The sequence below is a fragment of the Mauremys mutica genome, chromosome 7, assembly GCF_020497125.1.
Source record: "Mauremys mutica isolate MM-2020 ecotype Southern chromosome 7, ASM2049712v1, whole genome shotgun sequence".
NCBI lineage: Eukaryota > Metazoa > Chordata > Testudines > Geoemydidae > Mauremys > Mauremys mutica.
Window position 1 is genome coordinate 26888525 of NC_059078.1, and position 26109 is coordinate 26914633.

Below are 26109 nucleotides of genomic sequence, written 5' to 3' on the forward strand. Positions count from 1 at the left end.
TTTTAATATACCTATATAACATTAATGATAAAATAAAGATTAAAGTAAATCTGGGATAAAGGGAACAATTTTGTTACTTACCTATTCAGTTATTTTTCTCATACATATCCAAATCATAATCCTGAATCGCTGGACAGCCAGCTGTCAACACTAAGACAGTTCTCAATGATTTATAACACCCAATTCCCAGCCTGTTTAGGCAGAGGGAGCTTCAACATATTCCCGGTATATGTTCCAACAAAAATAATGAAAGCAAGAAAAAAAATCCACATCTAATAGGATCCGTCTATCCTCAATAAGAACAAATATTAGCAATAATTTTAGGAAGGGAGTAAAGGGTATAGTGGATTGGATATATATGAGGAGGCGGATAGACATGTTTTGTTATTTGATATTCTCAGATCTGTTAGTCAAATGCAAACAGGAGCGTTATGACACAAGAGAAATTAGAAGTCCAAGATTAACGCACAAGTTAGAAATTTGTGTTATTAATCTGATTTGTGTAAGTTGATGTCTGGATAGGATTTTAGTAAAAAGCTACATTATAAAAGAAGCGGGAAAATTGTCCAGTTCTCAAGCTATTTTCAGTCCACCAAACCTGGCACAGATTTAAATTAGCAAGTAACAGAGAGAATAAGAGAGGGAAAAGAGAATTAGGAAAGGATGCTTATGAGTTGAAGGTGGCTTGTGCGGGCTCACAAAGGCCCCATGTTAACAGAGCCAGATTCTGGGCTCCAAGAAGGAGAATTTTAGCTTTCTTTCCATTTCATTTGTTTTAAAAGAAAGTCTCCAGAATTTAAAACATAAAAGTATATAAACCAATCACTTTCTGGGACTGTTAAAATTCTGTCCCCTTTCATGAATATTACATTCGGCAATAGAAGAACACCACAAGTGTATAATAATGTCAGAATATGCTCCAGACATACTGGGCATTAAAAACTGTTGGCAATTTTTGAGAGACTGTAAATTACCAGACATGGAATGATCTGATTTTTATAACCAAACAACTAATTCACTCTAAAAACAATGTTTTCATATCAGGAAATTAAGTCTTCTAGGTTTATACTGGAAAGATTGACATACAAACTGACAAATAGTGTCATAAACCATGCTGCTATAAAAAGAAGTTGTATGTAGTATCACCTAGTACAAGTCACTCTCAAACAATTCTCTATAATGCAATTTTTTTTTTGTAAAATAAAAGTATATTATAGTTTATTGGAATCCAGAATACTTTCTATTTTGTTAAACTCTAGTAAATTAGAGGTAAAAAATTTACATCTCAGCTCCAGGCAATTTTGAGGCATATGTTTTTGCCACCAGAATAGGCTGGTTTTCCAAAACAATTAGTGTAGTTTAATGTTCATAGTGACTTTCTAAATGTGGTTCACACAGCTCAATATTTTGAATAGCCAAAAGGCAAAGCCTTGTTTCTCTAAATAAGCAGTGACAGCATAAAACCCAGTACGGCCTAGATAGTGGAATGGTGCTTTTGCCTCCAGAACCAGATAGTTAATTTAAACTAACACCAAAACATATGTGTATAGTAATAATAATGATAATTTTAATGAAATTCTTTCCTACTAGCTACATAGATATAAATTAATAATTTGAACCAAGAAAATCAAGAGTTCGGGAGTGGAGGAAGACTAGAGAAGGAAGCCATGTCTTGGGAAAAACCTTTACAGTACATTTGGTTTTATGGCATTTCTACAATTAGAAAAAGAACTAGATAAAGAACTAGATTAACTAGAGCAAGAACTAAATAAATGGATATCTGATCCAGAAGGGGAACACCTTCATTTCTATATGGCCAAGCAACATTTGTAATTGAACATTTTCAAAACACTTCCTATACAAAGCCAAATGAAACAAAGAAGTAATTCTGTTTCTAAAATAAAGAGTTAAAGTGCCATTGACCTTTAATACATTTGTATTGCACTGAAATTTTTAAAGTAATACTAAAATGATGTGAATAAAAGACTCAAATATTCAATAAAAGCACTGAACTTTTTTATACTGTAACCAAATACAAATTTTAAAATCCTTGGAAATTTAAGCTTATATTGACAGCAAACTATATTGCCAGCTTTTCAACCACAACCTGTGTGTATTGAGTGTACTGGGATAGGTTGGAACACAAAGATAGTGCTCCCTCAATTCTGGGGCTGATTCTTTGTTCCTAGAATAATTCAGAATACCCTCCTGGGTACTGTCTATAGCCCTGATCCAAAGCACAGTGAAGTCAAGATTCCAATTAGATTCAATGGATATCACATCCAGTCTAATGTCATGAAAAGGATTACTAAAAAGAAAATTAAAAAATTGCTTTTCGGATTGTCTTGAAAAATGGAAAAATTAAACCTAAATTAATATCTGTGAATATTTTTGATTTGGTGATAAATCCATCTTTTATCAAAACAATTATTTTGACAAGAAAATTTCAACTAGCTGTAGCAGCCATGCCCCCTCTCTCACAGACCTGGCAGAAGTGGTGATGAGGTAGCTGGCAATACCAACTTTCTACAGGAGGGTCAAGGTTCTGACCTTTTATCTTTTAATAAATCAACTGGATTAAAATAAGCAATTAAGTATCCCAATTGAATTTTTGCCCTTGGAAGCAGATTACTGTTCCACAAACACTAATTAAACTAACGAAAAACTGCGCTATAAAAGACTTCACAATAGTTTACAAAAGCTCAGAACGTTTCAGACTATTTCATGGATACTGTGAAAACTTTTTGACAACGTATGTACACTATCACATATGAACATACAGTATAAAGAAACAGATTATACAATTTACTGGTAATTGTGAATAATTTTTAATCTAGAAATCAATTTATAGATCTATCAGATGAACACATATTTTCTCTCCTCATAGTTAGATATAGATGTGCTGAAAAATATGTTGTTGAAATATGTAAAAATATAATGTTGACATTTGTTTGCTATACAAAACGGTAAAATGTTGACAATGGATTTTATGCACTACGAATTTTAATGAATCCATGTTTTCTGCCTCCGGCCTCATAGTGAGCAGATGCTAGTAGGTGATTCTACAAAAGGACTGAATTAATTAAGGGTTGTTGTTTTTTTAAAAACTATGCTTTGTATTCTCTTTCATTGGTTTTCAATCTGTTCTTCGTTGTTTGAGAATGTCAATAGCACTTCAACACAATTTTTATCCACCCACTAGAAAATTTAGTCAATCACATTTAAATGATTGTTTCTTTAATGTGCAGTGCACATCTTTACCATACTGGGTTTCATGGATACACTGCACTAACTGGAGTTATGCTAAAGGAAGTTAAAAGTCTTTTCAATGGTGGAACAAATAATAGATTTCTCAAGTTGTTAGTCTACGTGTAGTTGAGGGTGGGTTTGTTTTAAAACAAACAAGATGTATTATTGTGCCTATTGTACTTTATAAAAAGCCAGATTCCAATACCCATAATGACAATGAGTGATTCTATATTCCATTAGCAGTCCAAATGACTTCAGTGGGATTACTGATGGCATAAGGTATTGTTCAGTGAATCTGGCCCATGATGATTATTGTTTTTAAGGGGAAAAAACAAATCTCCAGACATTCAGTTTCTCCTTTTTCAGATTTCCAGTCATCTGTAGCTATGCGCTAGACCAAAGCATATTGTAAGTCATGGTTTTGCAACTCCTTTCATTAGAATACTACAGGCATTACATTTTCAAAAAAGCATCTAATTTTGGATGTGAGAATGCCAGCATTTCAACTTAGCATACCTCTGCTTGTGTTTTTGTACATTATATAAACACCAATCAGTAGCCACATCAGGAAGTGTGTATGTCTATATATATATATATAGACACACATACAACAGCAGTAGTGCTGCACATGTAAACAATACTTTGTACCTATATCATATTTTTCAACCAATTTCAGTGCATTCCAAAAAAGCAAGCTTGACAGCTCCCTGCAAGTCACATAAGTAGGACACTGAACTGATTTTACAGTTGAGGGTCCATGTGTTTAAAGACACCAACTTGAAAAAACAGTATATGACCATGCAACTAGGCTTTATTATAATGCATGTGCACAAGGGAGCAGAATTAAGGTTGCACTGGCAACTGTAAATCTAGCATTCCCTAACTTGCAATTGCTTGACTTTGTAACCTAAATCATTTTCTTTTACCATAAAAGAAATTTACCGTAAATTTTTCATGTAATTTCCTAGTCTACAGTATAGATGTCTACCACTTGAGCTACAGGACTAAACTACATTAGGTGTCAGCAGAAATAGGCCACTACTGTAGAGGAAAAACTGGGCCACTGGTGCCATGTGGTACGTGCAAGGGAGAGAAATCAGGGAGGACCAATCCAGGCTCTCTCTCTTCCTCCTCACACCAGAGGTGAGGCACTTCTTGCTCATACACTCCCCTCAGAGTGAAAAACTGGCTACTGGGGGCATGTGCTGGGTCTAAGGAGGGGTGTGATTGGGGAGGGGAAGGGAGGAGACATCTGTGGACTGAAAACGGGCTCTCTTCCAAATTTCAGAGAGTTGCTGCAAATTACAAGATGTTACAGCTTCTCAAAAAAGGTTGCAAAATATTTTATAATATCAGCAAACACCACATTTTAAATTAGAAGCGTGATTGCAAGTTTATAGTCTCCCTTTAAATGACTTATTCAAAGTCAGAGAGAGCCCAAAATAGAATCTTGGGTTCCCTTGCATTAAAAAGGCCTTTGCATCTTCTTATTTTTATGTATGATGTTCTTTTGCTAGTAAGTAGCATTAGAAACCAGTGAAAATTTCTCTCTCACCTATCTGTCCATCTACCTCAGGATGTTTTTTAGTACCTATCATCATAGGATTGGAGCTCTTGCACAGTAATATGAGAGTGTTAGATGCTGAATGGGATATCTGTGCAGATGTACAACTGTGTACACAAACATTTGTGTGTAATTATAAACCTAATTTCCATGTGCAATTACCACTATGTGCAATGTCTACTAGCAGACTCAGATATCTAATTTGCATGCATAACCTTGGTAATTCTGAATGCAAATTAGTCACACAATTATGACAATCAGGCCTTGATGTCTGATTACAAAATTATAGGTGAATAATACATACAAGGGAAGTTGTGACTTCATTACAATAAGTGGATGTGGATGCATTCAGCTGAGGATCTATCCATGTCTCAATTTGGAGCTAGTTGGAAAAATGGAGGGTGAAAAGAGGAATTTCAGAAAAATTTAATAGTGAAATTCAGCACTGGACAGAGGGGCAGGACAAGAACTGTGCACCACTCAAGGAGGGCTTCAGTGGTACAGAGGCCTTCCTGAACCTCTGCACAGATCTGACTCTGTTTAAAAAAAAATACTCTCGGATGTCAAAAATCTTATTTTGATGAAAAAATTCCAACCAGCAGACCCAGCAATGATATATGGTTGGCAAACAAGATTTTATACAGGTTAATCAAGCTGTGGCCAGTGGATCTCTTGGCTTCATACCAGCCTCCATGTCAGAAAGAAATCAAGAAAATAATTTGCTCATCTTAAAATCAGAGGAAATGTTCTTGTCTCATGTCTAAGTACAAAGCATGTGTCTAAAGAATAATGGGCAGTATAGGGCACACTGCAACTATTGTTTTCAGAAGGCTAATACAATAAGGGGGTTCCCCTATGCTGATCCAGGAAAAGTCACATTTCTGATTAAAATTATGGTACCCCCAATAACAGGTTTGGATTATCCCAGTAGGGGGTTACTTACAGAAAGCTTTTCCAATTGTCTCAATATCCTACACTAGGGCCCCAGTACACATGGTCCTACAGAAAACTAATAATCACTATTGCTGAATGAGTCAGCAACAGATTAAACAGGAGGATCCAATTGGGCAGAGCATGGGAAGCCTTTTCAGATTATTTCTCATGCCTGAATTTTGAGTCTCTCCTTTGGGAAGTTACTGAAAAAGTTTCTGTGTGAATCTGATTTATAAACCATCTTTTTCTAGCCCACTGGGAGCTCAGTCACTGATTCTACAGACCCCAGCCTATATTTGGTTGAAAGAGTCTACTTAGATTTTGTTGTCTAGGGGTTGCAGGGTAAGGATCTCTTGGCAAAATGAGCTATCAAGTCAGCTTTCTGTCACTTTTCTTCTCACCCTTTCAATTTTGATTTACTATGTTTTAATCATTTAAAATAATTAAATTAAATAAATATTTTTATTTAATCACCTTTCTCGAAGATTCAGTGATCAAGCACTTTTTGATCTGTTTTGTCCTTTAATAGCATTAGATGGACGCCTGTGGGTGAGAGTGAATGGGTCCTAAAAGGAGGCGAAGAGCTTGTACATTTCAACAGCTGTAGGGAGGATAGAGTAAAGGTATGTCTGCTGGGGGGCTTATTGGGGCACTGCTGAAAGATGGCAGGGTTAAGTTTGCATAGGCAACTGTAACGGTGCATTTCCTGGTTTTCGGACGTGAGTTTTGCTAAGCTCAATGCTCTGCAAGGAGAAGACATGCCACCAAAAACCTTAACTCTGCATTAATTTAGTCTTTTTGTCATTGAATTCCCTAGGTGGTTGTTTTTTGGGGGTTTTTTTTAACAGGAAAATGTATGTTGTTGGTAGGAGTTAGGAGTTATTTAGGCAGGTGTGCGTATCTCCCGCAATTACTATAGTGAGCCAGAGTCCCCCCGCCCCACACACACATACACACACCAGCTGCCTCCCACCAGGTCTGCTTTTGTACATCTCCCTAGCCATGCCCCAGATCCATTCAACATGTCCCCCCTCCAACCTGGGCCCTCCACACTACCATACCTAGGGCTCCCCACCACAAGCAGGGAATGCCCTTGAAGTCTTCACTCCTTGGTATACAAACATTTCTATTTTCCTTAATTCCCCCCATCACCACCACCAAATAACCCGAATCACACCTAGTGCCTGGAACAAAGGATAACTATGTTACAGGGGAATAATGCTGTGGTGCAGGAAGGCTGGGGTATAGGGTAGTTGTGGTGCACTAGCAGGGTTGGGAAGTATTACAGGGTTGGGGTGTACTGACACACCTGGGGCTGCAGGGGATTGGGGTGCAAGGGATTTAGGTTGAATTGGCAGAGCTGGGGTGCAGGAGGCTGGGAGGCAACATTGGGGTGTAATGACAGAGCTATGGGTGCAGAAAGGTTAGAGTGCAAGGTGGCTGGAGTGCACTGGCAGAGTTGTGGAGTGCACAGAGATTGGGGTGCACCGCCAAAGATTTGGGGTGCACAGGGGTTGGGATGCACTGGCAAAGCAAGGGAGTAGGAGGTTGGGGTGCACTGGCAGGGCTAAAGCTGCAGGGTGGTCGGGGTGCTAGAAGGCTGGGATTCACTGGCAAACCTGGGGGCATAGTGAGGATGGAATATTCTGGCGGAGCTGTGGAGTGCAAAGGTGTTGGGGTTCATGGCAGAGCTGGGGCTGCAGGATGGATGGGTATAGGGTATTGGAGTGCCCTGGCAGAGCTGTGGAATGCAGGCAGGTTGGGTGCATTGGCAGAACTGGGTGGGTGGGTGTGTGCGCCATGTCTCTTCACCTGATCCCCCAACCTCTCTCACCTCCCCTACTATCCATCCCCATTTATCCCCCTTCCATAACCTCCCTCCCCTTGCTGAGGCCTCAATCCCCCACAACCCTATTCCCCCACTCCTCCACCCCCTAGTGCCCTTCCCCTCTCAGGAAGCACCTCCCTATCTATTCCCCCCCAAGATTTGATTACATTCTCCCACACCCCAAAAAATGGCCACCCGTAACTCACAAATTGTAACAACCTCAAACCACTTTGTCCTAAACTTCTTTTGTCTTGGGTGGAGATTATGGTAATTTATCCAGATACATTAATTGAAGGGTGAATTCACAGAAATCGACAGACCAATGATTCATCCAGTCATTAGTACTTATTAGTTTAACAATACAAGGCAACTGGAGAAAACTGGTTTGGGGCTCCTGTACCTAGAGGCAAATGACTCCAAACTTGCATCACTAATGCTACCCAGCATCATCACCAACCATACTAAATTTCAAAGCAATTTGATTAACTGTTCAGATTTCAGAGCCTCTACAAGAGTCGCGTGTAAAGCATATAAAATGGGAGGAATGGTAACCCTTTAGCCATTTTTCTGTATTGGCACATGCAGTGTAAAAATGTACATTTTCTTAAATACCATTCTCAGTTTGGGTCCCCCAAAGATTTTGTGAGTGCCATGAACTACCTTGGGTAAAATTCAACAGATTGAGACCATTTTGACCCTTAGCTCATTGATAGTTTCATCTCAAGCACTGGGCAAAATACCAGACACATCTAGAAACTCTATTTTAAAACGGTTGTTTTTTTCTGGGCTTATAAAAAACATTATGTTAAAAAATTCCAATCAGCTCTCACTATCGGTCATATGTTTGATTCCCTTTATTTGAGGTTATGTGCAACAGGGAAGAACAGGACCTTTTTTATTCTATCATTTACTACGGGCTAGACTGTGATACCTTTATTTACACTGATTTCAATGGGACTACATAAAAAGTAAGCTACTACTCAGCATGAGTAAGGGTACCCAAACCTTAAAGGTTTTTTGTGATGGTTCACAAGACCATTGTTTCACATCAGAACATATGAATCAGTGGACACTGCCCTGCCCACTGAGTCCACAGGTGAAAATAGTGGATTCACAGCTGAGTTTTGCAGTGGAGCTTCTGCAACTACACTAGCTGGCATTTTGCTCCTATCTGTGCATCTATCAGATGCTCTATAAATTTCATGTCATCTGGAAACATTTATAGGGAAATCTCTTCAATCCATATATAGTGCCTATAAAGGAAGAATGTATATTGTGATATTGTAACTTTAAATCTGGAGTTACATTAAATCAGATTGTCATCTCATTCCTATGGGGTAGGTAAATTGCAATATGGAATTTCTCAAAGAAGAAAAAACCTCTTGGCCCAAGAAAACTGGTATTAAAATATGCAATCCCACATGTTTGTAATTTTGTGGAGAAAGTGCAGACGGTGACAGAATAGTGTCTGAACTATTTCCCACTTCTTTTTCATTTGTATATGGCAAATTGATATATTTCAAGGTAGCAGCTGTTTAATGCCAAAGCCAAATTATAAATTATCTTGGTACTATGCAAATTTTAAATATATTTGATATTACTACACCACATTTAGGTACAAAGACTCATTTCAACCTGTTTTTATGTCACCTGTAGCAATAATTACAGGTTTGACCCTGGTGATAAATTAGACACAAATCCAATTTTGCACATTATGGAAAGTATACATTCTGAATCCAATGATTATACCTCTCTCTTAATATCTGTACTTAACTTCTGAAAATGAATACAGCTCAGCACAAGAGGTTTAAGGGAAACACCTTCAATATGACTAAAAGACAGAATTTAGAAAAGTAGGTTAAGCTAGCTAGCTATTACATTACGTTACTTCATCTCAGTTTTTGCTGTATCACGCGTAAGTTGTGAACATTCCAAAACTAAATCATACACTGTGAACCCTCAAAGTACTTAAAAATCAAAGTAGGAATACTAGACAACAAACTTTTCAAGATCCCTGGCTCCTACTCATGCCTTTCACGTGTGGTGTATCTCACACAGCACACTGAGTGCCCCAACCAGTGCCGTAACAAGGGCGAGGCGAGTGAGGCACTAGCCTCGGATACGCAAAGCAGAGGGGCGCAGCTCTACTGTGATCAGCGGCAGCTCTACCGCCGCCACTTCTTTGGCGGCAATCGGCAGCGGGTCCCCGAGTCCCTCTCGGAGGGAAGGACCTGCTGCCGAATTGCCGCCGCCGTTTCATTCATTCTTTGGCGGCGGGACCCCGAGTCTCTCTCGGAGGGGAGGACCCGCCGCCGAATTGCCGCCAAAGAATGAATGAAGCGGCGGCGGCAATTCGGCAGCAGAACTTTCCCTCCGAGAGGGACTCGGGGACCCGCCGCCAAATTGCTGCAGAAGAGCCTGGAGCCGGCCCTTGCCTCGGGCACAAAAATTCCTTGTTACGGCTCTGGCCCCAACAATAAACTATGTGGGTGCAATGAAACAATCACTATGCTCTTGAATGAACTCACACAGAAAGTTGAGAAAAAAACAAAAACATCTTATCACCCACAGGCAAACACTTTTCACAAAGCGATCAACTCCAAATCTGATCTCTCAGTCCTCATCCTCAAATGAAACCTTCAAAAGACAAGCCTGGAAACTTAAGTCCGTAACTCTGTGTGACAGACCCAAACCAGTGGGGTACAGGAGTCTGGTAGAAGGCAAATATACTGATCACTGGATGAGTAGTTTTCTGTTCCCTGAGTGACCAGAGCAGGGGCTGCACTAGAGTAATCAGGAACCTGCTAGAACCAATTAAGGCAGACAGGCTGATTAGAACACCTGCAGCCAATCAAGGCAGGCTAATCAAGGCTCCTGGGTTTAAAAAGGAGCTCACTCCAGGCAGGCGAGGGGCAGGGGTGGCTCTAGCAATTTTGCCGTCCCAAGCACGGCGGCACGCCGCAGGGGGCGCTCTGGCGGTCGCCGGTCCCGCGGCTCCGGTGGAGCATCCGCAGGCACGCCTGCGGGAGGTCGACTGGAGCCACCTGCTGCCCTCCCGGCGACTGGCAGAGTGTCCCCCGCAGCATGCCGCCCGAAGCACGCACTTGGCGTGCTGGGGCCTGGAGCCAGCCCTGGCGAGGGGGGAGCCAGAAGAGAGGAAGTGCGTGTGAGGAGCTGGGAGCAAGAGGCACAAGGAGCTGAGAGTGAGCTGCTGGACGACTAAGGAGTACAAGCGTTATCAGACACCAGGAGGAAAGTCCTGTGGTGAGAATAAAGAAGGTGTTTGGAGGAGGCCATGGGGAAGTAGCCCAGGGAGTTGTAGCTGTCATGCAGCTGTTCCAGGAGGCACTATAGACAGCTGCAATCCACAGGGCCCTGGGCTGGAACCTGGAGTAGAGGGTGGGCCTGGGTTCCCCCCAAACCTCCCAACTCCTGATCAGACACAGGAGGAGATGACCCAGACTGTGGGGAAGATCACTGAGGTGAGCAAATCTGCCAATAAGCGCAGGACCCACCAAGGTAGAGGAGGAACTTTGTCACACTCTGCTAGACATCAAAAATAAAGGATTTAATAAAGACACTGGATTTATGGCTCATTACAACAATCTGTAACCCACTGTACCCCTTTGTCCTACAACTGTTAACTGACACTTCACTTTGAATGGTCTCTTGCAACATGAATTAACTCCTTACCTGTTCCACCCTTGCATTTAGCTGTGACACACTGAATATCTTTCCCAGACCTGAAGAAGAGCTCTGTGTAAACTCAAAAGCTTGTCTCTTATCAACAGATGCTGGTCCAATAAAAAAAATTGCCTCTTTAGTATCCTGGGACCCACCCAGTTACAACACTAGTGCAGTCAGACTTTGGTAGATCATCTCGGATTGAGATGCCTGCTTTGTGCCTTAATACAGTACCTGGCATGTGCATAAACAACATTTCACATATTTTACATTTCACTGTCCTATCCGAAATAGTAAGTAAGTTTATAAAATTTCTGATTTGATTCAAACATGTTTTTCAAAGCGACAGTGCTTTCATCAGCTGTATAGTACACAGACAGAAATCAAAGGTGCAGTTAGGTCAATATAGACAGACATATAGCTGTGTGCAAATTAATTTCTGCAAAAATATTTCATTAAAATCCATATAATTTCTAAATATGCCATACCAAGGTTTCTTCCTTGGGATTTAATGTTAGAGGTATTTCTTTTATTTAGTCAGATTTTTACAGCCAGGTCTGGACTATATTCCTTTTCTACCCCTGTAGCAGGCCAGGAACACACTGTGATTTTCCTGGTTCCCCACTTTATTCAAAGGGTCAGAGGGAAAGTCCGGGTTAGAATACTGGGAACGTGAAGGTCGAATCTCTGCTCATTGCCCACTCCTGTCCGCTCACTCCCTGACAATAAAAATTCTTTAACAACTTTCAATAATATTTAGCTAATAGTTTAAGACAATTTAAAAATCCAGACTACAACACACTGCACATACAAAACACTGAATAAATGTATGTCCCCCATCACTCTAGTATATGCAGAAAACATTTATGGAGGAATGTTGCTCAACAGGAAACTGCCTACTTTACTATGGGGTGTGTATGAGGTAATTTACCCTAGCCAACTCTTGACTCCAGCGAGGGCAGGTATTCATAGCAGGGAAGGCAGCACAGTGCAGGTACTACCAGACCAGAACAGACGTCGATTATGTACTCAGCTTGCTAGACCTGCACTTTGCTGTTTTTCTGCTCCTGCTACTCTCAGTAGCTGGATTCAAGCCCATTCACAGATCTGCTGTGTAGATATACCCAAAGACTCTGACTTATAAAGAGAATTTTAAAGGCATGATTTATGTCTCTGTCATAGTCTATGTCGGTTATCATGCTGAAAACATTACTAATAAATTAATTACTAATAAATCAAATACAACTTTGAATTTAAGAACAAAGTAAATGAGATGAGAAGTCAATGGGGTCGAAGGATAACTCAGCCCGTTTTCCCCCTTTGTTCTGACTGCTCTCCCTAATCACGAATGCACCTGGGAATCAGGAACCACAATGACAATAATCAGGGGAGAGGCAGGACTGAACAGAACTCAGACTTTGGCAAGTGAAAAAATAGCAAAATGCTACAGAATTTACATGAAGATAAGATACAACCAGACTACCCACTGCATGTTATGGAAACAATGGTTGTGGCTCCATTGTTAAGTCTGAGATGAGTTTTGCACTTAAAGTGGGGATTAGTCCTGTATGACAAATACTATGGATCCTTCCCACGCCAAAAATTACAGCACTTAAACTGAGTGTAGAATTATTTTTCTGAGCATTTAAAAGAAAATCTTAATTAATTTGAGTTAAAACTGATATTAAAATGGGCCCTTAAGAAATTTAGCAATGTGTGATCATCCTTTTATTGTCCCAATTGACAGGGAGGAGGGTGGAAAAAAAGAAAAGAATACATGACTCTTTAAAAATCAGTTTCCTCTCATCTGCAACCATAAACATTAAAGTACATATCTGAGTGCCTTAACTGCATTTCTGTACCTTAACATGTTTGGATTTCTTCTAGATTTAACTCTAACTCTGAATTCCCTTGGCTTGTAATATTTGTTTTAGGGATAACGACAACCTCACTAAAAACGTGTACCCTATATTACTGGTATATATACTCAATCTTAACAGCAGGTTAAGATTTTTTTTTTAAATCTGGCAATTTATATTAGGTTTGTGGTCCTACTCCCCTTTAAGTCCATAGAAACTTTACAGTACCTTAAATAGGAGCAGGACCAAGCGCCAAATTGAACAGAAGAAATTCAGGGCCAAACCCACAAATATATATACCAGAAGCAGGTCCATAAGCTTTAATTCTGACTCTTATACATTTAATTAGGTGTTTCATTTCTGAGCTGAAAAGTAGTCATAACTCATGCTTATCTGTAACAATGTTATTAACACTGATATAAATCATCAGGCCTTGGAGTCTTGGAGGTCAAAGGACCATAATCTCTTGTGCCATTTGAGAGAGAAAGCATAATGTAAATCAAAAGGCACAAATGCAAGTGCAAGAGAAGGGTGGATCACTTAAGTACTTTGGGCTAAACCCTGCCACTATCTGCAGGAGTGAAGGGTCCTGCATACATTAGTACTGGGCCAGTTCTGCCATGAGGGGCAGGGCACTGAAAGCCTGTGTAGGACATTACGACCTCTTGGGCACCATGGCACGCAGTGCGATGGAGATTCCTTGCAAGCCACCACAGACAGAGGAAAATGGCCGGTGCATATGTGATTTTGTGATTTCACAGATCATTCTCACACACACACACACACACACACACCCATAGAGGGACAACACACTAGCTGCACGGGTTACAGCAGCCCTAATACTGCAGTAGCAATGGTGGCCTAGAAGTAAATTCTTGCACTCCAATCCCTGAACATTTTTCCCTCATGTGCTGAGGCTGTCCACGGAACCAGTATTTGCCCCTTTATGCTAACTATGAATAAAGCATACTATAAATATGGTTGGCATGTTCCTCTTATAGGCATATTCATTCTAATGTTCTGAGATTAAAAGAAAGCTTTCAGCAAGAGAATGAACAACATTTAGTAACTTTACTTAACTGATTTCTCTACAGTAGAAAGACTCCATTTGAACATTCAATACAGGGAGCAAAATACAACAAATATCTTGAAGACAGATGTAGTTTGGGTTATTGATCCTATGAAAACAATTCATGCTTAAATTATTGAAATAGGTATTTTCTCCACTATTGTAAAAATCCAATGAAAGCCTATTCAGACATGTGAAGTAATTATTTCTTTCCGCTTCTGCTAAGCTTGCTTATTTGTGCCATGTGTGATATAGTCACATTAAATTAGCAAGGTGCAGTCAGCAAGAATCAGAAAAAAATTACTTAATAAAAAGATAGTTTATGAGTTATTTTCAATATTGACATTCAGATACCATGGTGATGTCTATGGTTATTATAGTTATTTCATATATGCATACAAATGATAGTATATCATAGGTAAACTTATATATATGTTCATATATAAGTTCACCTACAATATACTATCATTTGTATGCATATATGAAATAACTATAATGACATGCTAACTGAAAAATATTTTATTAGTGTAATTATTACTAATACCATAATGCTGCTTTATCTGTTTATAAATGTACACTATATATAGTTGCACTATATACTTTATGTTGTTTTCAATATTAATTCTGTACTCTCTCTAGTAATCGCTATTAAAATATTTTTCACACAGTGGTATCCAGCATACCACACTTTCCCTCAAAATCTAGACTTGGACATAACTAGTATCTCAGATGCCAGGATGATTGGTGCAGTATAAGAATGTGAATACAAAAGAAAAGAACAGAACTATGGGTAATGATAGGTAAATATTGTCTTTATGATGGCAACCACTGTACTGTATTTTCTATGCTAGCATAAAAACCATACACTACTTTGAAAATGTAGACGCTAGTGTGACTTAAAATTTGTGTAATTAAAAAAAAACCCTAGGTTTTAACATTAAATGTATTTAATGTACTGGAGAAGACAAATGACTAATATTTATTAACAAGAGCTTTATGAGATGGCTTTAGATCTTTTCCTTTGCTGACATCTTTTTTCTAACATGTCCAAGACTGCTGTTTTGATACCACAGGAAAACAGCAGTCTATATTCCTACCTTTGTAGCGTGCTTGTTGATTTTAATTACTTTTGAGAGATTAAACTTATGGCTTTTGCCAAATGTAGTTAAAATAAGCAATGACAAATTACTAAAAGGTTTAATGCTACATTATTTCATAACATACTTATTAATTAGCACTTGTTGCTGCAGTAAGTAATCAGGCCACTGAATAGCCTGCAGATTAATTGTACAAGCATCCTCATAAACAAAATGTGGCCTGCTATGGAGACTGTCACTTGTTTTGGTCTAATGAAATACACTCTGATAAACAAAGTGTATTCGGCTCTGAATTCATACAAGACGACAGAACAGCTGCAGTTGTCAAAGATGACAATTATTAGGGCAAAGTGAAAGAAAGGCTAAAGTTGGAAGAAACTTGATGAATAATAGTATTTGACATGATATCTAGAAAAAAACCTAGAATTTTGAAAAATCTTTTGTAACTTTAAAAGCAATTGCTTCATAAGAAATTGCTTGCAATTAAACCTAATTTCTAACTAAGCAATGATCTGAGAATACAGACACCCTGGAGAGATAGTTAATATCACAAAGATGTGTCTGCTGCTACTTTGTCTTGCAAGCTTATAAAATCCATTGCAGTGTCCACAGAGCTTTCATGGCTATGATGTGATCCATTGCAAAATAGTGCAGAGCTTGTGAAAAACTGAATGGCAAAACTGAACGTTTCTTCAATTACCACAAACTTTCCTACTAGTTCTCTCACTTTTAATGGACAGGATGGTATACAATCTTTTAGTACAAATATATTGGAATTGCACACAATAAAAACACATAGGCTTGTGTGTGTCAGTATGAACCTGACATACCGAACCCGTGGAAAAAAACGCAGAAATTGGGCTTCTTTTTGGCTCAATTGGCTTGTGAGCTGCTTGCTGGCTAGTTTTTGGCTTGTAGCTTGTTTGGCTTGTAGCTTCTTTTTTTTTTTGATCGACTCCTGGCAAGCAGGGACAAGGGGGGCAGAGAGTCAGGGATGCACAGTCCCAGACTGCATGCCAGGGGGATCTAGTCACAGAGTATTGGGGTTCCTAGGGATTGCTTGTTTTAAAATGGGAATAGCTTCATTTTTGGCTTATTGTGAAAGTTGGGGTGCTTATTTACCATGTGAAAGTTGGCAACTGTGGTATGAACATATTCTGGTTCAGAGGATTTTTTGCTGCTTTGGCTATGTCTCTCAATATTATTTTTCTAACTACATGTATTTAACAGTTTCAGCAAAAGGTGTTTGTATTTAGGTGAGGTGGAAAAGCTGGTACAGTACTTTGAAGGCAGAGATAGTAAGGACAACAGCTATTCTTCTCCTGGTGTTGAAAGAAGGTTCCAATGTAATGGAGGAGTAGGGTTGTGTGATTCCTTTTGATGAAGGAAAGCTGAAACATAGTGAAAGAACTCGCCAGGGAAAAGGGGTAGTTTTAAAAGCCAGAAAGAAAAAATAAGAATCAGATACTGAAATTTCTAGATAATGGGCCAAATTAATTTCTCACTCAATGTGTTTGACTTCTTGTAGAGTTAAAGACTGTTAAAATAGGCTGAATCTATTTATCAGCACAGCCCACTTCCCTGATGTTGTTTTCAGCCTCCCCCACCCCTTTGGAGTGACCATTCCCCATTATCATCCTAGTTCCAACTACCCCTGGCTTTTGCTCACAGCAGGAAAGGAGAGCAGTCTCCCATATTCCACTGTCTCCATAGTCCTCTACTTCTAAAGTTAATTTAAAAGCAACAACAACAGTATGCCTCAGTGGGTTACAACACCCTCTGGATTGTAGGACTCTGCTCAGTAATAAAACTCTGCCAGGGAAGCCTGTAAGTAGTCACCTGGACTGATGAAACAGAAGACATTTATTCTGAAAATATATTTGTAAGTGGCTAACATAGGTCTTTACATAGTATCCTAAGGCAAAATGAATAAGCTATGACTATTTTGAATGAGTTTATATTTCATTATTCAAATCAAACCTTTCCAGTATCTATAAACAATTCATCCACATATCCGTGTGCTTTTTATTCCTCTGGGAAGCAATATGGATAATGTTTCTCTAAAAATACATTTTCCATTGTGAACTGTAGAATAACAGAATGGCATTGCTTACTATGTGAAATGGAGAGAACAGACGTAATTGCTGCTGTTGATACTGAAGATCCTTACTTGTGAATTGTGACTGAGTTTCTTAAATGATCATTTCATTGCGGTTGTATCTAATGAGCCATATGAAAGCTGTGGACGTCCTACACCAAGAACTGAAGATTCAGAAGTACTGCGCAGATGTAATGTCTGGAATTAATCCTACTATTGCACTTTCCATCATTCTGCAACTGATCAAAATGCAGATTACCACACATCCCTATATTACTTAATGTCGGATTCAATTTAATTGATCAAAATGTTTTTATGCCACCCAGATGATGCTCAACTATTATGAGCAGTATTTTACTGTTCAAAATAGCGAAGTATGATTTAATATTTTACTCTCTGGAATATACTGCAACATAATTTATATTTGGCTGAATCCCATTTTGAAATCACATCCAGAATAAATTTGGGCTTGTTTATCCTGTAAGCTAAAGAAGAAGTTCAAGGTTTGAGGAAAGTAACTATACAACCTTTTGCCAGCTAAAGCCACATTCTCCTTATTTATTATTTACCTTCCAGAAAACCCAGACTAAAGAATAAGGCTCAGATATGTAGGGCATAATACATGGCAGCACTTTCAATATGCCCGCACATTGTCAATCACTTTTCATTCTTCATAGGAACTAAGAACTGAATGCCATTGCATTATTTTTAAGTTAAGTACCTCTAACACATTAAACAGTGTATCTGCCTAAACACTTTCAGGCACAGAAATGTCCTTGTCAATAATGCTGCGTACACACTTACACTAGATGAAGACAAAGAGCCAATGAGCCGTGACAGCTATCTAATTCAGCATGATATATTCAATTCATGTGCCTCTGAGATGCACCACTACAAATACTTTGTGAATTGTCTGACATACTTGTAAGGCCCAATGCTGCACACTTTGAATATATCCACACAAGAAATAGGGCCTGATCCAAAGCCCACTGAAATCAATGGAAAGACTCTTGTTGACTTCAATATATTTTGGGTGAGGTCCATAGAGAAGAAATATCTAAAAACATCATTACACACACATTTAAAAGCTAGTCAGGAATTAACACAGTATCCTTAAAACTTAGGTACCTTACCTACCACTTTAGCTATTTTTGAATAATTGCTGAAACTTCAGGAGAAAACATATTCATTGAGGCTAAGACTTTCAAGCTTAGGAAGTCAAGCACCCACCTCACACTGACTTTCAATGGGAACTGGACCCCTAATTCTCTTAGGCCTTTGGGGAAAATCCTGGCCTCAAATATATTGGAATATATTCCTAGATGCAGTGAATGTGTTTGTATTTTCCTGTAAAGGACCATGCATACCTACATTATGATTTAACATTTTACATAGTAATCATGTAACTTCTTTTATTTGGACAGTCCTGTTTGAAGTTGAATCACTTTGCCAATGGCCCTACTTTTTGATCTCAGGATCCACAAAACTTTGGAATACGTAGCAGTGAAAGCTGCAGAGGTGGTTGTCCCGGTAGTTTCTTAAAATTCTTTCCTAAATGCAATATCAGTTAATTTTTCAGCAAAGGCGGAACTACCATTACCGCTTTTAAATGTTAGTGTGCATGAGTTTAATATCCACACACTCTCACACGAGAACTCAAACGTGCTCATGCACACAAACACACCTCTTCTCCACAAAACTGTGCTGCCAGTAAAAGGGGTGAGGTTGGGCCTAAGGGATGTGAACCAGGAAAGTAACACTTTGGGAGAAGGGAGAGGATGGGCTTGCTCTGTTGAACATGCCTGGGGCTGAACCTCAGACTGAAAAGTGTTGTCAGTGCTCTCCTCCAAGGTGTGTGGAAGGGACAGTTTGGGCTTTTCAGCTGCAATCAGGTACTTAAAAGGCAGTTCTATCTGCCAGAAAGACAAGCAACAGTTGACCTTTTTAGCCAAATCAAAGTAGGCTTAGTAGCTACTTTCAGAGTCTTTCAAATGTAGCAGAGCTGCTACAAGGCAGAGTTTGATTTTAAAGGGGAAATAAGGCTTGTAAACCACTGGCTCGAGGCAAATATTAAAAAGGCAGTTTGCCAGATAAGGAAGTGACAGTTGTATTTGCTAAGAAAGCTAGAGGAGGCTTTGTAGTAAAATAAGCTACAATTTGATAATTTGCTTCCACTGAAAAATAAAATTTTGTTTGAATTTAGGAGGGACTAGCTTTTCAAATGCAAGTAAATAACAAAGTTGTGATCATGGTCAAACCAAACAACCATTTGAAAATCAAAGGAATTTTGATTCAAACAAACATTGTTTATGCACTTTTCTAACCTAATTTATTAGCTGCTAGTTTAGATATGTCGGATATTAGAAAATTTTGATGTACAGCTTTTTTCCTCAGTATTTGCTAATTATAGAGGGCCATCTGGCTGATAAGTTGCTTTTTCCTTCCTCTCCAAAATTTCTCCTCTTCCTGCAAGTTATCTCAGATGATAGCAAAAAGAATTCTTTGCACCTCCTCATTGCACACTGGAGCTGACTGAATGTTGAAAAAATAGTGTTTGTGAACATTTGACAAACAATCCCATACCAATCAAATAAGTAAACAGTTTCTGAATAACTGAAACTAAAAATTGTTCATTCAAACTATTTGCAATAACTTTGAATAGCAAATACATTAGCAGAAATCAGGATCACTTCATGAACAAATCACAAGCTGAAATGGCCAAATGTTTTGTGCAAATTAATTATCTGATGAATTTAGCCCATTAATCTAACAGTAATTGAGTACATTAGAATTTTTTTGTTGACTATATTATTGCTCTAAACAAATCTAATATCAAAATGAGCACAGTGAAATTACACACATAGAACATAGACTACAATATACAAAACCAGGTGGGATGAACCACATATATTTAAATATTGAGTAAAATTTTCAAAAGCACCTAATTGCTTGGGATGTAAGAACTTGGGTTTCAAAGAGCTTTTGATGCTTTTTGAATGAGATTTAGGCTTGTAAGTGATTTAAGTACTTTTGAAAATTTTACCCATTATGTGTAATGTAATACACATTAACTAGTGTCACAAAGCAGGCAATTTTTCTGCGCTTTCATTGGTGATATGATCCACTGCATAGTTAGGTTACATGACAAAGAAGGTATAGGAAAAATATTAGAACAAACCCACCACGCAGTCATGCCCAATTTCCTGATATATCTTCCCAACCAGCCATTTCTGTGCAACTATTTGCGCTTTTAAACAACCATGATCAGTGACTGTAACAAGACAGCAGAATAGGTGATGCAGACTGAATGGCGATTTTTTTTGCCATTGTCTGTTGGATAGATAATTTTGTTTCAATTTGGTGCATATCCTACATACACATGCACTGTACTTGATACTCCACCATATTTCTGAAGAAACAATTGTATTCCTTCAAGGAAGTGCCTCCTTCCACTGCATTGCAAAAGCTACAAGTACCAAAATACACACAAAATAGATTTAAAATATCTAAAACATACTGTACAAATGAGATACTCAATATGTATTTCCCAATAAACTAAATGCAGTTGTTGTAATTAGGTCAGTAGTCGATGCACGCTGTTATTTGAGATTGCCACCGTTTTCCCCTTATACAGGGACTTAGACTTTAAGGCCAGAAGGGCCCATCATGGTCATCTAGTCTGACCTTCACATCACAGGCCACAGACCTACTCCTGTAATGGGCCCATAAACTCTGGCTGAGTTACTGTAGTCCTATCTTGATTTAAAGACTTTAGGTAACAGAGAATTCACTATTTACTTGAGCTCAAGCCAACAAGTGACGCCCAATGCTGCAGAGGAAGGCAAAACCAACCAGGGTTTCTGTCAATCCGACCGGGGAAAAATTCCTTCCTGATGCCAAATATGTTGATCAGTTAGCCTCAGAGCATGTGGGTGAGACACACCTGCCAGATACCTCCCTCTCTAGTGTCCCATTTCTGGCCACTGGAGATATTTGCTAATAGCAGTCATGGATGGGTCATATGCCATTGTAGGCAATCTCATCATACTATCCCCTCCATAAACTTATCAAGCTGAGTCTTAAAACAAGTTAGAGTTGTTGCCCCACTACTTCCCTTGGAACTCTGTTCCAAAACTTCACTTCTCTGATGGATAGAAACCTTTGTCTAATTTTAATCCTAGACTTATTGATGGCCAGTTTATATCCATTTGTTCTTCTGCCAACATCAGCCCCTAACAAAGAACTTAAAGACAAAGCCCTGTCTGGGATGATTTAGTTGGGGTTGGTCCTGCTTTGAGCAGGGGGTTGGACTAGATGACCTCCTGAGGTCTCTTCCAACCCTCTTCTATGATTCTATGAACTCCTGTCATTCCCTGGTGTTTATCCCTCTGATTTATTTACAGAGAGCAATCATATCTCCCCTCAGCCTTCATTTTGTTAGGCTAAAAACAAGCCAAGCTCCTTAAGTCTCCTCTTGTAAGGTATGTTCTCCATTCCTCTGATCATCCTGATAGCCCCTTTCTGCACCTGTTCCAGTTTGAATTTTATCTTCCTTAAACTTGGGAGACCATAACTGCACACAGTATTCCTGATGAGGTCTCACCAACACCTTGCATAATGGTAATAATACTTCCTGTCTCTACTGGAAATACCTCACCTGATGTACCCCAGGATTGCATTAGTCTTTTTCATGGCTGCATCACATTGGCAGTTTATAGTCATCCTGTGACTGTCCAATACACCCAGATCTTTTTTCTCCTCTATTGCTTCCAACTAGCATATCCCCAGTTTATAGAAAAAAATCTTGTTGTTAGTTCTTAAGAGGATGACTTTGCATTATTAAATTTCATCCCATTTCTATTACTCCAGTTTTCAATGTTATCTAAATCTTCTTGTGTGATACCTCCTGTGTGCCATCCACAAATTTTACTAATATAGTCTCACTTTTTGTGCCAAGATCTTTAATGAAAAAGTTAAATAAGATTTATCTCAAGATCAATCCTTGAGGAACATCCCCAGTAACCTCTGTCCAGTCTGACAGTTCACCTTTTAGCATGACCTGTTATAGTTTCCCCTTTAAACAGTTCTTTACCCACTTTTCAATCCTCATATTAATTCCCATCTTCTCCAATTTAACCAGTAATTTCCCACGTGGAACTGTATCAAATGCTTTACTGAACTCCACATAGATTAGATCTGCTGCATTTCCTTTGTCTAGAAAATCAGTTATCTTCTATAAGAGATCAATTTGGTCTGGTATAATCTACCTTTCGTAAAACCATGTTGTATTTTATTCCCAATTATCCTTTACCTCTATGTCCCTTAACTACTTACTCTTTCAAAGTTTGTTCTAAGTCCTTGCATACAATTGAGGTCAAACCAACAGGCTTGTCATTTCCTGAATCACTTTTCTTCCTTTCTTGAATAAAGGTACTAGTTTTGCAATTCTCCAGTCATAGGGTGTGACCCTCATCTTTATGAATTCATTAAAAATCCTTGCAATTGGGCTTGCAATTTCATGTGCAAGTTCCTTTAATATTATTGGATAGAGATTATCCAGACCCCCTGCGCTGGTCCCATTAAACTGTCTGAATTTGGCTTCCACCTGAAATGTGGTAATTTCTACTTCCATAGCCTCATTCTCATTAGCCACCCTGCCACTATCCCCAAGCTCCTCATTACTCTTTTTAAAAACTGAGGCAAAGTATTCATTTAGGTGTTGGCCCATACCTAGATTATCTTTAACCTCCACCACATCCTAACTCAGGGGCAGGCAAACTTTTTGGCCTGAGAACCGCATCGGGTTTCGTAAATTGTATGGAGGGCTGCTTAGGGGAGGGGGTTGTGTCCCGGCCCCCACCTCCTATCTGCCCCCCCGAGACGCCTGCCCCATATCCACCCCCACCCCCATTCTCTGACAGCCCCTCTGGGACCCCTGCCCCCATCTACAAACCCCCGGTCTCTGTCCTCTGACCTCCCCCGGACCCCTGCCGCCCCATCCAACCCCTCCTCTCATTCCTGATGGCTCCCCCAGGACCCCTGCCCCATCCAACCACCCCTTCTCCCTGTCTGTCCCCTGACTGCCCCCGGAACCCCTACCACCCAATCCAACCTTCCCCCCCTTCCTGACTGCCCCCCAGGACTCCTGCCTCCATTCAACCCCGTTCCCCCCCCCGACCACCATCCACACCCTCGCCCCCTGACCACCACCCCATACTGCCCTGCCCTGTATCCAACCCCCCCTGCTCCCTGCCCCCTTACCACGCTGCCTGGAGCGCTGGTGGCGCTACAGCCGCACCGCCCGGCTGGAGCCGGGCCACACTGCCACCGCCACCACCACACAGCACAGAGCACCAGGTCAGGCCGGGCTCTGTAGCTGCACTGCCCCAAGAGCTCACAGCCCCGCCACCCAGAGCGCTGCGCCAGCGGCAGAGCGAGCGAGCTGAGGCTGTGGGGGAGAGGGAACAACAGAGGAGGGGCCGGGGGCTAGCCTCCTGGGCCAGGAGCTTGGAGGCCGAGCAGGACAGTCCCACGGGCCAAATGTGGCCTCTGGGCCATAGTTTGCCCACCCCTGTCCTAACTACTTAGTGGTCCCCCTTCTTCTTTCGTTTTCTTTTAACTTATATGACTAAAGAATCTTTTACTACTGGTTTTAATTTCCCTTTGCAAGGTTCAGCTCTGCTTGTCTTTTGGCAGTTGTCACTTTTTCTCCCCATTTTCTGATTTCAAAGGGACAAGGAATATCTGGGGCAAACATGACGGTAATGATTGGAAACGAACTGGCCTGAAATATTACTGTGAATAAGTCACATTGTATCTTGAGAGCAACTTGGAACAAAAATCCAAAAGGTAAAGGCCAAGATTTTCAGAAGTGATTAGTGGATGCCCAACCTCAGATACCTTAAAGGGGTCTGATTTTTCAGAGGGTGGCTGCTCAGTACTTTCTGAAAATCAAATCCCTTAAACTCATTTAGGCAAACTTTTGGACACTCATTTAAGCGGTTAATTGTACTTGTTGCATCTTCTCTGTTATGAATGGGTGTCTAAATATAGCAGTTCTGAGATTTCCTTTAGCAAAGCCTTAATTCCTTGAATTTAACAGGTTTAATGTCACTTTTAAATCCTTCACTTATTTCTCCATCTAGAAGAAAGTTTGAAAATATTTGGCTAGAATGTTAAAGCTTTTCTTTCTTTAAAAATTATGATCAATGAAGTCATAGCTGAATTTCTGTGGATGTCAAAATGGACTTAATGAAAAACAAAAGTCATAGCCTAGCTCACAAAAAAACAAGTTTTAGGCAATAATTTTATTGCTTGTGGATAGCACATTTTACACAAATTGATACAGACATGAACACTTCTGAGGTCGACTGTTCCATTGCCTGACTGATTTCACTGTTTGGAATCTGCCCCACCCTCCACTCTTTCCATTATTTAGCTTGACTTTTCATTGTACTAGCTGCAGGCCATTTTCCATTGTTTTGCTTCTTTTGACCATCCTGTCTACAAAAAAACCGCACAATTTCAATTGGCGTAATTCTTTTTATCTTCACTTACCAAGAATTATTGTGTACCTTTGCTGGTGTGGGATGAACACATTAAGATGGAAGGGAAAATATCCTATACAGTGTCTGATCCCACAGTCTTTATTCAAATAAAACTCTTACTGAAGTCAAAATAAATATTCCCTGAGAAATGACTGAAGGATTGCATTTGAAATTTGCACAGTGTTTTGAGAACTTTCTAGAAGAACACCATTATTATAATTTTTGACAGTCCGGGACATTAAAGCTGAAACTTCAGTGTTACATAGAGAAACTATAGTTGCTTTCATTTGTTTAAAGATTTTTGTTTTAACATTCCTCTTTGTGCATAAATATGGTATCTGATTCTATGTAAATTTTGAGAACAGTGAGACAGTTATAATTTAAAGCAATTTAAACCAGTATGGTGTGATTTGAAAAAAAAGTGACTAAACTTTATTAATAGCCTGCAGTTTCTATTGAAATTATTTATATATTATTCCAATAAGCTTATTTGCTCAAAGTAACTAAGCGAACATTTTTTTCTTACCTGCGGAGTCACATAACAGACTATTTTTAAATGGGACAAGAACAATTAATGTAATAAGTTCTAATAACGGGATCTGGTTATTTTTTAAAATATCATTATAATACAGTGATAAGCATCACATCCTTTTTGCTTTGTTACTCTCATTCCTTACCTCTTTGTTGGCTCTGTCTGCTTGTACTAATGTTCCATTCAGACACGGTTCTACATAGTGAAGTTCTTCATTATACTGTGGGGGGAGTGGGAAGATGGAAAATTTAATTAAAGACTTTGAAAGATACAATTTATTTTAATGATTTAGAGCTACAGTAAAAAATGCATATAAAGTAAAAACAATAGAATTCAATTCATTTAAAAAAACTAGGCATGGGATTTTTTTTCTCTTCATATCATTCTTAGTATTTCAAAGGCTGGAATTTTAAAAAGGGAGGACCTACTTGATTGAATGCCAGAATACAGGTAGGTTTAGTGAGTACTGTACATCATTAAATAAACCACACTATAGCAAAAGATACTAATGTTCTGAGTCTTAGGAAGACTGGCTGACAGAAAAACCTCCCAGGTTGGAATCTGGATAGTATTAAGAATTCAATGCTGATACAGTTCCAGCCTTAATTCCCAATCCTCTGCTTCATTTTGAGCAAACACTGACATATAT

General features: G+C 39.4%; 1 protein-coding gene across 10 annotated transcripts in view; it reads right to left on the reverse strand.

The window, feature by feature from the left end:
- CACNA2D3 (calcium voltage-gated channel auxiliary subunit alpha2delta 3) overlaps nt 1-26109 on the reverse strand; it is a 752236-nt gene that overhangs the window by 353673 nt on the left and 372454 nt on the right. For all 10 annotated transcript variants that reach the window (XM_045024490.1, XM_045024489.1, XM_045024494.1 and 7 more), the window contains exon 9: nt 25606-25680. In XM_045024490.1, the coding sequence (XP_044880425.1) occupies nt 25606-25680 (75 nt within the window). The remainder of the gene's footprint in view (nt 1-25605; nt 25681-26109) is intronic.